The 14,620-nt window shown below is 40.3% G+C and overlaps 1 protein-coding gene and 1 long non-coding RNA gene across 2 annotated transcripts; both read right to left on the bottom strand.

Annotated features, from left to right (window-relative positions):
* Window positions 1-1,166: 1,166 nt before the first annotated feature.
* Window positions 1,167-2,672, bottom strand: LOC125490516. The gene is made up of 3 exons (XR_007267724.1): window positions 2,561-2,672; window positions 1,889-1,966; window positions 1,167-1,323 (listed from the first exon to the last, which is right to left on the bottom strand). It is a non-coding gene; the product is annotated as an uncharacterized LOC125490516 (long non-coding RNA).
* A 1,108-nt stretch (window positions 2,673-3,780) lies between these two features.
* On the bottom strand, window positions 3,781-14,512 carry LOC105381747 (lysine-specific demethylase 4C). The gene is made up of 8 exons (XM_048629702.1): window positions 11,404-14,512; window positions 7,851-7,967; window positions 7,357-7,419; window positions 5,979-6,095; window positions 5,417-5,541; window positions 4,801-4,945; window positions 4,362-4,457; window positions 3,781-3,921 (listed from the first exon to the last, which is right to left on the bottom strand). The coding sequence occupies exons 1-8, from the start codon at window positions 14,089-14,091 to the stop codon at window positions 3,826-3,828; spliced, it is 3,447 nt and encodes a 1,148-aa protein (XP_048485659.1). The 5' UTR covers window positions 14,092-14,512; the 3' UTR covers window positions 3,781-3,825.
* Between the last annotated feature and the right edge of the window lie 108 nt (window positions 14,513-14,620).

Genomic DNA, 14,620 nt, shown 5'->3' with positions numbered 1-14,620 from the left:
TTTTATTTGTTTTTGTTAGAATTTACACTTGGGTAGCTAGACTGATGTTATAGTCTGACAACTTGAACTTAATTATTACCTATTATAAAACTGATTGTATCCTTAAATTATTAAATACTTAATCATAAATACTTGAGTCCTTCCGTGCTCACTTGAAAGCTCGCTTTCACTCTCACATGCACGTATGTTCACAGGTCATGCATCGCCCCCCACGCCCGGCCGCCATTTTCGTTTTTTTGGATACAGATTACGAAAAGGAAATATGGGATTTTTTACAGCTGCCTTTTATGCGGCCTTTAAAGATAAATTTAATAGTTCGGTTGCGAGAAATACATCAGTATATCTCTAGGTATAATAAGCTCCAGAGTGTTGCGCTAAAATAGTATACTGCTACCGACAGCTTGAATCAATGTCGTATTTATCTCAAAAGGCGTTTTTTTAATCGACACAATAACGTATTAGTTATTACAAATCTTTTGATTTTAAACTATAGAAATACATAATTGTGTAAAAAGCAGCTGTCTTTGTAAGAATAAAGGTCTTCACAAACTCAAACGGCTATGTTCCATCAGCGCCATCTGTTAGTTAGCCTAAAACACTAACTATGATACTACTTAGAGATTTTTATGATTGAGCACAATTTGTCAAGTTAGTCAAATACGGCGTCAAGCCAGTTTTTTTTTCAGTAAGCTACCGTGCTATTCAAGTAAGAGAAGACCTTTATAAAAAATCACCTGCATAAACTTGTATTCACTTTTGTCACAACAAATGTCATTCCTCACAGATTGCATTTTTACTCTCAGAGGGGTCAGGTTTCTTAGCCCATGACTGTACAAAAGTGTATACGTGTCTACAGGTGTTGCAAAAAGGGTATACTAAGCCGAAACCTAAGTGTGCAGCATGTTACAGTCCAACTATAATTATAGTCATGACAATAAAGAGTACGATTTTGCTAAGACTTTTTATCATTACCAGTTATTTACTTTACATATGCATACATTTTAAAAATAAAATACCGTTAGGGTGTGGCTTTTAAAAGGATTTGTCCTTAAATAAATACATCGATAAAATACGGTCTGTAACAATTAGTTAGAATTTACTTCAGTTTTCAGGACTTTATAGTTTTACTGTATCTGCAGTAGGTTTCATCTAAGTATACCCTTCTCGCAACACCCTCTACAGTGTCACTGCACAGACAGGGTATCTACAGGGTGTCCGGGTACTGGTCGTACGGGTATCCGGCGGCGGCGGGGGCCCAGGGGGGCGGCGCGTCCGGCTAGGGGGGCGTCATGCTGCCGCCGTACTCAGGGGATGCGCCGCGCCCTGGAAAGATGTATTTTTTTTTATTATTTTATTCAAACACAATGTTCAAAGCACAGCTTAAGCAATGTTTAGTTTAGACCATACAAAAATCTCGCGTCGCTCGTGTAAATGGCGCTTTTCTGACAGCTGATAAAAATACTATCTATCATAGATGGCGCTAGTAATGATTTAACCATGGAAGTAATAACTTACGTAAGTACTTATTACTTCCATGGATTTAATAGAGTGACCACTGCATTTTTAGCAGTGGTCCTTGTTTGAAGGTCTGCAACTCTGCACATCCTTACGATGGTTTTCTTCATCGTAAGAGCACGTGGTATAATTTAACTAAATTGAAAATAGGTAGGTAACTAATTCATTTCATACACACACATACAGTTCAATACCAAGGTAAAGTCTGTTTTTTAATCTCAGATACTACCTTATTTGTATTCTATTGGCGATGGCGGGACAATCGACTGTTGATGAACCATTCAGAATCTGTTTTAACTAGTGAGATTACCTACCTGAGATTAAAAAAAGACTTTTAAGATGCGTAAATAGTAAAAGCGGTGTGTATATTTACCTCGTCCACGCCCGCGGCCGCGGCCCCTGCCCCTGCCGCGGCCGCGTCACCTGCGCCCGTCGCCCAGACCCACCATGTCTGCGGAGAAACAATATTTATACTATATTTGGGTACATACTTATATTTATACAATCAAGGTAGGTAGTTTATAAAAAAGAATGGCCAAATCTGAGTCAGATTATCTGACCCGTTTTGCAGTCACTAACCAAACCTATTTTTATTCAGTGATAAAGGTGTTCTAAACCGAAAAGGAGTACCGATTTTAATGAAATTTGGCATGGACTTAGCTGACACCCTTGATTAACACATAGGCTACGGCGCGGACTTCCCACGAGAAAACTTTTTAAGGCGAAGTGAAGCTCGCGGGATTAGCTAGTTTAGAAATATTTATGACTTTATACATTCACGAGCAATGAAAAAGTTCCATTGAGAAAATTACCAAATTAGTCCTAAACGGAAAAACTAACTGAACGACGCCTTTTGCAATATTTAAGTTCATTTAAGGGCGCATCAGAATATTACCAACTAAAAACGTAAGTACCTAAATGTTTTGTTCAAATTTCCTAAATGTTTTTAAAAAATGGGGTTTTTGGAGTCTTAATTTTGTAAGTGGAACGGTCTCTTTGCACGTGAGTGTATATGGGCTGTATTGCCTATTAGTTATTTCATTACCTATGTTGGTGGCAGTTTTCTCCAGATACGCCAGCGGGCCCTGCAGCGCGGCGCCGTACGCCCCCCGCCCCCCCGCCAGGAACATACCTTGCGCCAGACTGTTCTGTAACTGGGGGGAGTAAGGGGGATATTAGCGTGGCAAGGTTTTGAGGATTTGCGGATGGTAAGTAAGCTGATTGGAATTTGTGATTAAATAATTATGAAGCATGCATGATTATCTTGCAGTGACCATGACCATGTCTTGAAAATACCTACTTGGTAATAGATAATATTCACAAAAGTCTGTTTTTAGAAGACAGACTTTAAACTAGTACAGTCTAGCGCAAAGATACATGACCCCTCTCTTTGTCCAGACTGTACTGTGTGTTACTGGGAAAGTAAATTCAGTAATAATAACATTTTATGTGTATTGTACTTGTGAGTAGTTTGAAAGACATGGTCACTGTGGCGCCATCTATATTCTTGATATGTACTTATCGCAATTTGTAACAAGCAAACATCTACTCAAAATATAGATTTAAAAAGCAAAAATAATAATAAAAAACTACGTACCTTTTACACTCATAGTCATAAAGCAGAACGAAATTAGATTCAAATAAAACAACAAAAATAAGTGCTAACACATTATATTTAAATAATTAAAATTAAAGTTACAGAAAATAACCAAATTAAAGGCTAAATAATAATAAGTTAAGGCCAAACTACTTAAAATAAGAAAGATATTAGTCTTTTAAATATCGGAGTTTGTAAGTGCTGTAAATTAGGGAACAAATTAACAACTGCGCAAAGAACTTAAGTGTAATTTTAAAATGTAACTAAAAAGGTACTAAACAAAAGTACCTTTTACTTATAATTATTTATATTAATATTAAAATATTTAACGCTTAATACATAGGTAGAGGTACACCGCCGTACACCTTAAGAAGCTATAACGTTAAACCTTATGGTTTAATTTAGCTTTGTCAGAGTAATTTTTTGACCCCCTACACCGAGGCTACCGTCGGTTGGGGTAGGCGGGGGGTATATTTTAATCTTAACTTTACCATACCCCAATCAATCCCCAACTTACCCCTAAACAACCGAGGCTACCGTCGTGTCGGTTGGGGTACGTTACAATAGAGACAATCATATTTAAATCTATGGTCTCTTGTTCCCCATTCGTTTCCCAACCCTATCCCTTACACAACGGGGCCTTCAATCTTCTAATCTTTACTCTGCCCTTCCCTATTCAATCCCCACCCCTATCCCCTCCCCTACACTAGAGGCTACCGTCGGTTGGGGTAGGCGGGCGGCGGTACCTGTTGCTGCTGTATGGCCTGCTGCTGCAGCGCTTGCTGCGCCGCCACCGCCATCTGTTGCGCCTGGAACGAAAGTTGTTGTTATGGTGAGATGTTGTTACAAATAATGCTATAGTAGTTAAGTATAAACGTCTACAGGTATTACATAATAGTAAAAAGGAATCCAAAATGGGGTCACTCTGCTCGTCATTCTGATCAACTTTAGCAAATTCATCAAAAAAATGGTAATCAAGAAGTCCTGTGACCAACAAAGTTATTATAGGTTTCCAGTTGCTTAGCGTTTCAACACTTCCAAAGTAAGGGTCACTACCAGAGATGCTATGCAGCTATCTATGCTGCGATGATGTGAAATAAATCCTTTTCCACCAATGCTATGCAAGGTGACCATCGCAATAATTAAGATTGTTGGATATCAAACGCAGCCATAGCAATGCAGCCTACCACATCTCTGGTAGATAATCCTTACAATCGGTTATAAAAATAATAATAAAAAAGCTACAAACCTGTACAGTCTGCGGCACGGCACAAGGCATGGGCGAGGCGGCCTGCTGGATCGCCGGCGCGGCCGCCTGCTGGCACTTGTTGTACACCGTGTGCCCCTGTGGGGGGAGAGGTTGATAGATTTGGGGAGACTTGGGGGGTAATGGGGATGTTGTAGCTAAAAAGTGGTGCAGTGTTGTCACACTTATTTTCTAAATCAAAGTAGTGTCTGTTTTAGGGCCTATAGCTCCGAAACGGATGGACCGATTTGGATACGGATTTTTTTGTTCGAAAGCTCTGTCAATCAAGATTGTAATAAGCCTGGTTTCATCAAAATCGGGTTACCCGTTCAGAAGTTATGAGCAAATTTATCGATAATCAGCTGTTTGGTCCTTCGATCCTGACATAATACATATAATACACAATAATATCGTGAAATATGTCGTATACGGGTACCTTTACCTGCAGGTCGGCCAGCAGCGTCTGCCACTGGCCGATCTTGTCGCAGTGGCGCCGCAGCAGCTCGTCCTTGCGCTGCAGCTCGCACTTCAGCTCGTTGTTGTCTTCCTTGACCAGGAGTTCAGGCTTCATGGCTGATAGGAGGAACCTGAAGTGTTGGGAGAAAGAAAATAGTTATGTTATTATTATTCCGAAATTTATGCTTCTTGCTTGAAAAGAAGCCGGCAGTGGTTGGACGTGGAATGGAAGATAGAGGACAGAGTTCTATAACTAGTGCTCTTTGGGCGAGAGCTATGTCTAGCACTGGATGATTATTGGCTGATAATAATTAGGGCCCTTCTGGTAAGTATGTGAACTAGTGTTTTGAAAATTATTCATTGGTAGGTACATGGCAGGATTTCAACCAACCACGGTCTCACGCATGAGAGCCGAACGAAACCTTAACTTCCGTCACGCTTCTACGAATCTACAACAAGTAAAGAAGAAATTTAATAGTAAGTACTAAAATTAGACTTAGGTAAGCCAGTGGTAGCCACGTGTGGCGTGCCTATGCTGCAGACCTACTGTTTCTATGCCATCATTAGCTTAATGTTCCTTCCTGCAACTCAGCGTCACTCACCGTTTCTGCAGGAAGAACGCCTCCATCTGCCTCGCCAGGTCGATGTACCTCTCCACCTCCACCTTCACCTCCTCCTTGTCCACGCACGGGGACGGCTCCTGCTTCGTCAGCACGTTGATGCACGCCTGCCGGGAAATGGCGCTTTGTAGGGAGGTTCTTAAGTGGGCAATAGATGGCGCTGATTTCACTTTTGTGTAGGAGGGTTTTTAGAGTGGGCGGTAGATGGCGTTGTTTTGACTTTTTAGTAGGAAAGTTTTTAGAGTGGCCGCAAGATGGCGCTGTTTACACATTTATATATGTACCTAGTAAGATTTTTAAAAATGCCGGTAGATGGCGCTGTTTTTACTTTTGTATATGTAGAAAGATTTTTAGAAATGCCGGTATATGGCGTTGTTTTGACATTTTTATATGTAGTAAGTAAGTAGATGGCGCTGTTTTCACTTTTGTTTATATAGAAAGATTTTTAGAAATGCCGGTAGATGGCGCTATTTTGACATTTGTATATGTAGTAAGATTCTTAGAAAGCCTACAGCTAGTCTAACTAACGCCACGAGAGGCCGACTCTCTCGTCTGTCGGAGGCGCCGCCGCCAGGTCGATGTGCCGCTCCCCCTCCACCTTCACCTCCTCCTTGTCCACGCACGGGGACGGCTCCTGCTTCGTCAGCACGTTGATGCACGCCTGCCGGGAGATGGCGCTTTGTAGGGAGTTTCTTAAGTGGGCAATAGATGGCGCTGTTTTGACATTTTTGGAACGAGTTTTTTAGAGTGGCTGGTAGATGGCGTTGTTTTGACTTTTTAGTAGGATGGCTTTTAGAGTGGCCGCAAGATGGCGGTGTTTTGACATTTGTATATGTAGTAAGAGTTTTAGAAAGACCGGTAGATGGCGCTATTTTGACATTTGTATAAGTAGGAAGATTTGGCAACAACCCGCCTTTGTATCTCTTAATTTGTTACTGTTCTGAATTGTTTGCAATAAAGCGTTTATAAATAAATAAATAAGATTGGTAAAACCCCGGCGCTATTTTGACATATTTTGTATAGTTACATACAAAGATAATGTATATCTAACATCTACAGGCGATTAATAATTAACGCGACAGAGAGGCCGACTCTCTCGTCTGTCGGAGGCGCCGCCGCCAGGTCGATGTGCCGCTCCCCCTCCACCTTCACCGGTTCTACCTTTTATGGCATAAGATTTATTTGCCTAATCTCGTATTGCATAGTAACGTTTGGTCAAAGTCTCGTTACGCCGAAAATCGTATGGCATAAATCTCGTTTAGTAAAAAGTTATTTCGCATAACATTGTTTAGCCTAATAATGGTATGGCCAAATCTTGAATAGCCTAATAATGCTATATTAGAGATGGCATAGGTTTATTAGGTTTATACAAAGTAATAATATTCGTTTGGCTTTAACTTTGACGGAGCGTCTCCCTACATAGCGAACTGGTGCCTTGTATTGTTTCCGCTATTTGGAAAACGCTCCGCTCCGCTTCGCTGCGCTCCGCTTTGGTTTTGATGAACATGTGCACCTAACACGCTCCTCCTCGCTTTGCTCGTCGTCGCACCTATTTTTAGGTTTCGATCTCATGGGGTTTGTATAATAATTATATTGGTCGTTAACTTTCGATTTTTTGATCATACAATATCGTGATTTTCGGAGAAAAATACCACAATTTGTACATTTACTACGTACTTAATATATTATTTATTAAGATAACATTACGAGAAACAAGATTATACATAGGTATAGACGAACATAAATTTGAGCAAACGAAACTTAGGTGTTTAAAGATTGTGCCTAAAGAGTTTTAGACGAAACGAGCCTTATGCCACATAAGTCTTGGCAAAGTGATGGTTCGGCCAAAAAAGTTTAGACCATACGAGTTATGCGAAATGAGTTTTGGTCAATAAAGATTATGCGAGATGAGCGGAACCCACCTTCACCTCCTCCTTGTCCACGCACGGGGACGGCTCCTGCTTCGTCAGCACGTTGATGCACGCCTGCCGGGAGATGGCGCTTTGTAGGGAGTTTCTTAAGTGGGCAATAGATGGCGCTGTTTTGACATTTTTGGAACGAGTTTTTTAGAGTGGCTGGTAGATGGCGTTGTTTTGACTTTTTAGTAGGATGGCTTTTAGAGTGGCCGCAAGATGGCGGTGTTTTGACATTTGTATATGTAGTAAGAGTTTTAGAAAGACCGGTAGATGGCGCTATTTTGACATTTGTATAAGTAGGAAGATTTGGCAACAACCCGCCTTTGTATCTCTTAATTTGTTACTGTTCTGAATTGTTTGCAATAAAGCGTTTATAAATAAATAAATAAGATTGGTAAAACCCCGGCGCTATTTTGACATATTTTGTATAGTTACATACAAAGATAATGTATATCTAACATCTACAGGCGATTAATAATTAACGCGACAGAGAGGCCGACTCTCTCGTCTGTCGGAGGCGCCGCCGCCAGGTCGATGTGCCGCTCCCCCTCCACCACCACCTCCTCCTTGTCCACGCACGGGGACGGCTCCTGCTTCGTCAGCACGTTGATGCACGCCTGCCGGGAGATGGCGCTTTGTAGGGAGTTTCTTAAGTGGCCGGGATATGGCGCTGTTTTGACTTTTTATTAGGATGGGTTTTTGAGTGGCCGCAGGATGGCAGTGTTTTGACATTTGTATATGTAGTAAGATTTTTAGAAAGACCGGTAGGTGGCGCTATTAAAACATTTTATTTATGTTTTAAGATTTTGGCAACAAGCCCGCCTTTGTGTTTTTTTATTTGTCACTGTTTGCTTGTGTTTATGTACAATAACGCGTTTATAAATAAATAAATAAGATGCCGTTGTTTTGACATTAATTTGAATAAGTAGGAAGATTTTGGCAATAAGCCCGCCTTTGTATCTCTTGATTTGTAACTGTTCTGTATTGTTTTCTTGTGTATGTGTACGATAAAGCGTTTATAAATAATTAAGATTCTTAGAATACCCGGTGGATGGCGTTGTTTTAACTTCTGAAAATTTACAGTCTGCCACGGAGATATCTGACCCCTACAGGTAATTTTATTAATTGCCGGTTCCAATATCTCTATCTACCGATAACTGGTACTATATTTTGTACTATTTTAATACATTAAAAGTTACAACAACGAAAGTAACTACCATTCGACGGTATCTACCTGTAAAAATCGTATGAAAGTAACTACCAGTCATCGGTGGATAGAGTTATTGAAACTGGCAGGTAGCAACACCCTCTAGGAAACTGACGTTCTGACCTATATCTGCTAACTTATGAGCCTGTAGATGCCCTGTGGAAAGGAAGAAAAAGAAAGGAAATGGGGCTGAATTCAAAAAACAGTTGATAAGTTTAATTTTAAAATTTATTTAACACTTATTAAACACACTTCAAACTATTTATTTCATTCATTCGATAGAAACTCTTTTAAAACTACGATCGTCCATACAAAAAACATTTATTTATTTCAACAAGTTTATATTTATGAAGAAAGTCAACATTTTTGTATGGAAGCTCACAGTTTCAAGTAAGTACACGCATTCAATTCAAACATATAGCTGTTCATAGATTTGAATTATCATTAAATACTTAATACATAGATATACCTACTCTTCTTTTATCACGTAGCAAGAAAAAACAAAAAATTGCCAGGGTCAAAATTGTCTCAAATCTATATGTCTCGAGGTCAACAATACTCTGTCCTCATCCATCCACTACCTATCTCTGAGTGTATATGAAAGGTACAGTATAAGGCAGATAAATTTGACCCCTCTCAGAAACATTGTTACTATGAGAGGGGGGTCAGGTTTCTCTGCACATGACCGTACCTTCCACTTGAATAAATTTAAAGATTTGAAATAACAATTTTGACCACACAAATAGGGACTAAATTTATATGTAGGTACTTGTTTTTATTTTAAATAAAAATTTAAGTATGTGCTAATTCGTAAATTAGTTACTCACTGAAAACTTTAAATCTTTGTAGGTACTTATATTATAAAACAGCCACGCAACATTTATTTTTTCAAATAAGATTTTTGTGAACTAAATGCTAGTTTTATTGATGGACTATTTTGCGAATACAGAATTTTGGATTTTACTGTTGCTCATTGGAGTAAATTATTACTGAGGGTCTAGTACAGGTTAAATAGTTTGCTGAAAACTATAAAAGTTTACGTTTTCTCGCATACAATGTGGAAAGGAGAAAACGTAAACTTTTTCGTTGTCGTGAATAGCAAAACCCGTACTAGAGGCTCTGGCTTCTATGTACGTACATACATAATAATCTACTTATCTATGTATGTTAATTAAAATTGTCAACAATTTTTACAATCACTATCCATCTGTGGGTATGGTTTGTACCTAAAATCTAAGGGCAAAATTAATATAATTTTGGTGAACTATATATACACAATGCAATTTACATAAATATGCTATTAGGTATTTCAAGATTCCAATAAATTATATTATTTATTGCTAGTAGGTAAGCTTGCGAAGCTGTTTTTGCTTAGTAAATTATATCTATATTTTGAATTTTTTCATACTTGGCATAAACTTTAAACAATCTTAGTGTCTTTAAAAATCAAGCTATTATTATGAAAACTAAAAGAAATGGTTTCTTTGCTTTAGTAAACGTTTTTGCTAGCAAGTAGGTATTTTATTTTTTCCAATGTTTTATATACAACCTAGTTTTAAAATAGATAGGTACTTACAGTAAAAAAGACACTAAGTTTGTTTAACTTTTAAGAGATTTCAAAAAAATGCACTATAAAATAGTTAGATTTGAGTATGCTCTTTATACTAAAACAGAAATTTATTTAATTCTAAAGGTACCAATAGTGCATTTATTCTTTATTTTGATAAAGATTCTATGTGATAATTTCTCCATAGTGGGTTAGGGCAAAACCAGGGATTATTGCTTGACTTTTGACATATCGTCAAGAATTTAATATGGAGATGACGTATAATTGATCAACCTTTCCCTGGTTACGATCTAACCGACACACACACACACACGCCTTGTACTAATGTACTCCCTTGCGGGGTAGGCAGAGGTGCATTGCTGCACCCACTTTTCGCCAGTGTTATGTTAGTCCCAATGTAATAGGGGGCGGGCCTATTGCCATTTTACGGGCACATCCAAGACCCGAGAACAAAATATCTGTGTTAAACCAAATATATGCCCCAGCCGAGAATCGAACCCGGGACCATCGGCTCAGTAGTCAGGGTCACTAACCACTACGCCATTCGGTCGTGCCACTACGCCATTCGGTCGTCTAACGATCTAACCGACTATGGAGAAATTGGAGCTAAATGGATATATTTGACTGTAGCAATTACATAATTAGTATCAATGTGTGCTTCAATCAATATAATTTATTTCAATCTAGCGGATTGGACTGCTATTAAGCTAAGACACAAAATTCAAACAATAAATTATCTTTTTACAACTCTTTACCTATTTGTGTTCTAGAAACTATTGAAAGTATGGTGATGATGGTATAATTATGAAGTTATAAAATTAATCCTCCTAAGACACTATAACAGCCTGTTTAGTACTCCTAACGCCTATGTGTGATATTCTAGGAAATATTACACCAGCAAACCCATATTTATTGTAGCGTGCACACAATTAACATTACTCCAAAGTTTGTGTGCATGGGCAATGATTAGTGATCAGTAGTACCTATCTACTTTTGGAGAAAAATGGGATTGGATGCCAAGAAGTCCATATATTATACACATTGTATGAGGGTCATAATCAATCTAGGTGGGCTATTAAAAATAAAGTATGTGAATGAATCTTATTGTCACATATAAGGTACGATTAAAACAAGAAAAGAGCCATAGTGACCAATCTTAACACTAACATTTAACCTAGAAAGTAAAGCTGAATTTTAAATTAACATTTTTAAGAATTATCAAGTCAGTCCTTCAAATAAAATAAGAAAAATGGCTAAGTATGATGGGAATACTGGCTTATTTAGGGTACCCTATCCATGGGTTTGTATACGGACTTCTGTAATAAGGGTTCTGACTTTGTGCCGCTTGTCCGTACATTGCGTGAACTCTTTGCAGTGCCGACATGTCCGGGGCGGCGTTTCTGTCGTAGTAATTCCACTGTTCCTCGTTATTCTCCATGCTGTGGACTTGACTAGGGCCAGGCTGCAGTCGATCCACCGTCTGTAGCGCATGATACGTGCTGTAGTCCACGGGACGGGCGCTAGGGTTCATGAATATAGAGTCGTTATACTGCCCCACTGGTATCGACCAGTCGTCCGCTGGCTCAGTTTGCTGAGCTGGTAATGGTTTGAGTTCAGGAGCCTTAAGCTGTGGTTTTGGGGGCGCTTTCGGTGGGTCCTTTCGGTAGCTCCGTTTGATCATAGGTGGCGTCTGAATTCGACCGACTACTTGTTTTGTCTCCATGAATTTGTGGAATTCGCTTTCGAAGCCAGTGGCGGTTTTGTTTAGAGGAGGGATGGGCGGTGATTTCTTGGTTGGCAGCAGGATTTCTGGCATGGGAGGTCTCGGGCTGCTGGTGGGGGTCTGTGTTGGGGGTTTAACTGGTGTAAGAGGAGCTTCTTTTGCTTTAGAGGTTGTGTGTGACAACATGTGACTGTACATTTTAGTTTCCGTCGCCATGATTGGCCTCAGCGGTGAGTTGTATTCAAAGTTGGTTACCTTTCTCGGTGTTTTCGGTTTCCGTGGCGCTTTCTGCTGGCCTTCTGGTTTCTCTTTGGGTACTCGCTCTTTCTTTACTTTAGGTGGTGTGTCTTTTTTCTCTTTCTTCTCCTTTTTGACTGGTTCTTTTTTGGGCTTGTTGGGGTCTTTCTTTTGGGGAGTTTTTCGTTTTTTGGGCGTCGCCGCAGCCTCAGATACTACTAGCTCTGGTAGCACGGGTTCTGTGGATGCTATTGCAATAGGATCGGGCGGGATGGTTGGCTTGTCCTCGCCGGGTGCAGCAGCATCATGTGCTGGAGACTCCCAGCTGGAAATGACTGCATCCAGGTCCTGCAACTGTTCACTGGAGAGTTTCTTTGTCTTGACTTTCTTACCACTTCCAAGTTTCTTTGGTGTGGACTTCTTAGGAGTACTAGAGCTGGTCTGTTCATCGTCGGGTTCACCATCTTCTTCTTTTACTTTTGACTTTCCTTTGCTCTCTTTCTTTAGGCTGTTTGTTCTTTTCTTCCTTGACTTTGAGCCTTTTTTCTTTGGAGCCTCATAATCAGAATCTCTGTCGGAGTCCATGTACCCTACATCAGGTAGCTGGGCTTCAGATGGATCCATCTCATCGCCCTTCAGCCAGATGTCTTCGAGCACATCAAGCTGTGAGTCTTCTATTGGCATGTTTGGTCGCTTCATGGATGTCATCATGTCCAAGTCGCCTTCAGCCATCGTCATCTCATCATCATCCATGACATTATCTCCAAGGATTGACACAGCTATAGCACCCTCAGATATGCTTTTGCTGGCCATAGCTCTCTTCAGATGTAAAGGATGTCTCTTCTTCTTTCTCAAACCTTCAGCTTCGGCCTCGATGAAGGAGTCTGGTAATTCAGTGTTGTTCTTATTGCAGAGTATGTCGGAACCTGAAGGGTGGGGTGCGGGTACAATGCGCTCCGGCTGCTCCGGATGGCAGCCAATATCTTGCCCCTTCAGCCATAACTCGTACCGATCTGGCTGGAATCTTTTCACAAATGTGTCCATTGATATCTTAACCATATCATTGCTGCATGTGCATTGTATAGCTCTCTTGCCATACTCTATCCATCTTGGAGCTGCAAAGTTTGTAGACTCAGCGCAGTTGAACCCATGGTTGAAGCCAGCGTGGTAGCCATATGGGAAGGTGATCATGAATTCCCCAGCCTTTTGAGTGATTTTGTTGTATGGCACAGAGTATTGCTTCAAATACTGTGGAGATATAAGTGTCATTTTGTGTCGGAGGAATGCAGCGCAAGTCTTTGCTGATGTTGGAAAGAATCCTGTGGCGATTCTTTCAAATCTCTTTCCGTGTTCTGGTGGGATGGCATACCAGGTCTTGGGATCACCGAAATGTAGGTAATTTATCGAGTAAAGGTCCATATCTTCAGTGTGCCACGCAAATGTAGTCTTCCACATACCAAAATAAAGGTAAGCGGTGTTGACTCCATCAATTTCAATGCCATAATCAGTGTTCACATAGTCCAGAATAGTTCCTAGCCTGTTTATGTTCCATTCGTTTACATCTGGGTCTGTGATGCTGCCGTTGACATCGGCTCCGTAGATTGGGGCTACATAGGTGACATTTTTCCAGTATTTCCGCTCCAGGTCCTCGTTGCTGGAGTGGCGCGGGGTGCAGTACTTGGCAGAGTTGGCCATCACGGAAAATTGCTTCACAGTCATGGCTTTTTTCTGAATGTTTATCTGCTGGAACAAACCTTGCTTGCCGGTCACCACCTGGCAGATCGGGGACGGGATGGTGATGTCGAGGTCGTTGAGGTCGTATCCCTTCTTCCGAGGCACCCACTCGGGCGGTGGAATCACTTTTGCAAGACCAGCTTTATGTGCTCCTTTCGACTCCATATACTGTATGAATTTGTTGAAATCCTTGAATTCATCCCATGTGGGGCGGAACGTCTGTATGGCTATCCCGCCCCCGGTGGATCCCCCATCGTCTCCGGCTGAAGACATGGTGTTTTTAAACACACAAACTTTGGTCCAATTTCACTTGTTATCGTTCGAGTTGCACTGTTACGTTTACACTTTCCATAGCACCATTGTCAATATTTGGTCTTTAACACGGAATCGCACGGTAAATAACTGGGTTTATTGACAAAATATTAATGAAAACACAAGAAGAACCTCTCGTAATAACGTGAAAACATTATCAGTAAAATGGCCGACGAAAACGAGATGCGCTTGCATCAAAAAATCTTTGACAGGTCGAAGCTGCGTAGGGTAAACTTTGTCACGTAGACCAGTTTTGTTCGTTGAAGCGGCAAACAAACGCAAAGATTTCGATTATGAAGCTTCTACTGTACGGCAACATCATTTTCGTTTTGTAATGTTGGCTACACTGACCGTTGACAGCAGAGATTATGCTATACAGTGAGGTTATACAAAAAGTTTGTATACTCTTTTCGGATACATTTAATAGTAATTCTGCATTTTACACTTTCTAGATAAACATAGAATTCTTACCTGAAATGATTCTTCAAAT

This window comes from Plutella xylostella, chromosome 24 (genome assembly GCF_932276165.1).
Source record: "Plutella xylostella chromosome 24, ilPluXylo3.1, whole genome shotgun sequence".
Classification (NCBI taxonomy): Eukaryota; Metazoa; Arthropoda; class Insecta; order Lepidoptera; family Plutellidae; genus Plutella; species Plutella xylostella.
This window is presented reverse-complemented; position numbering and strand designations above follow the sequence as displayed.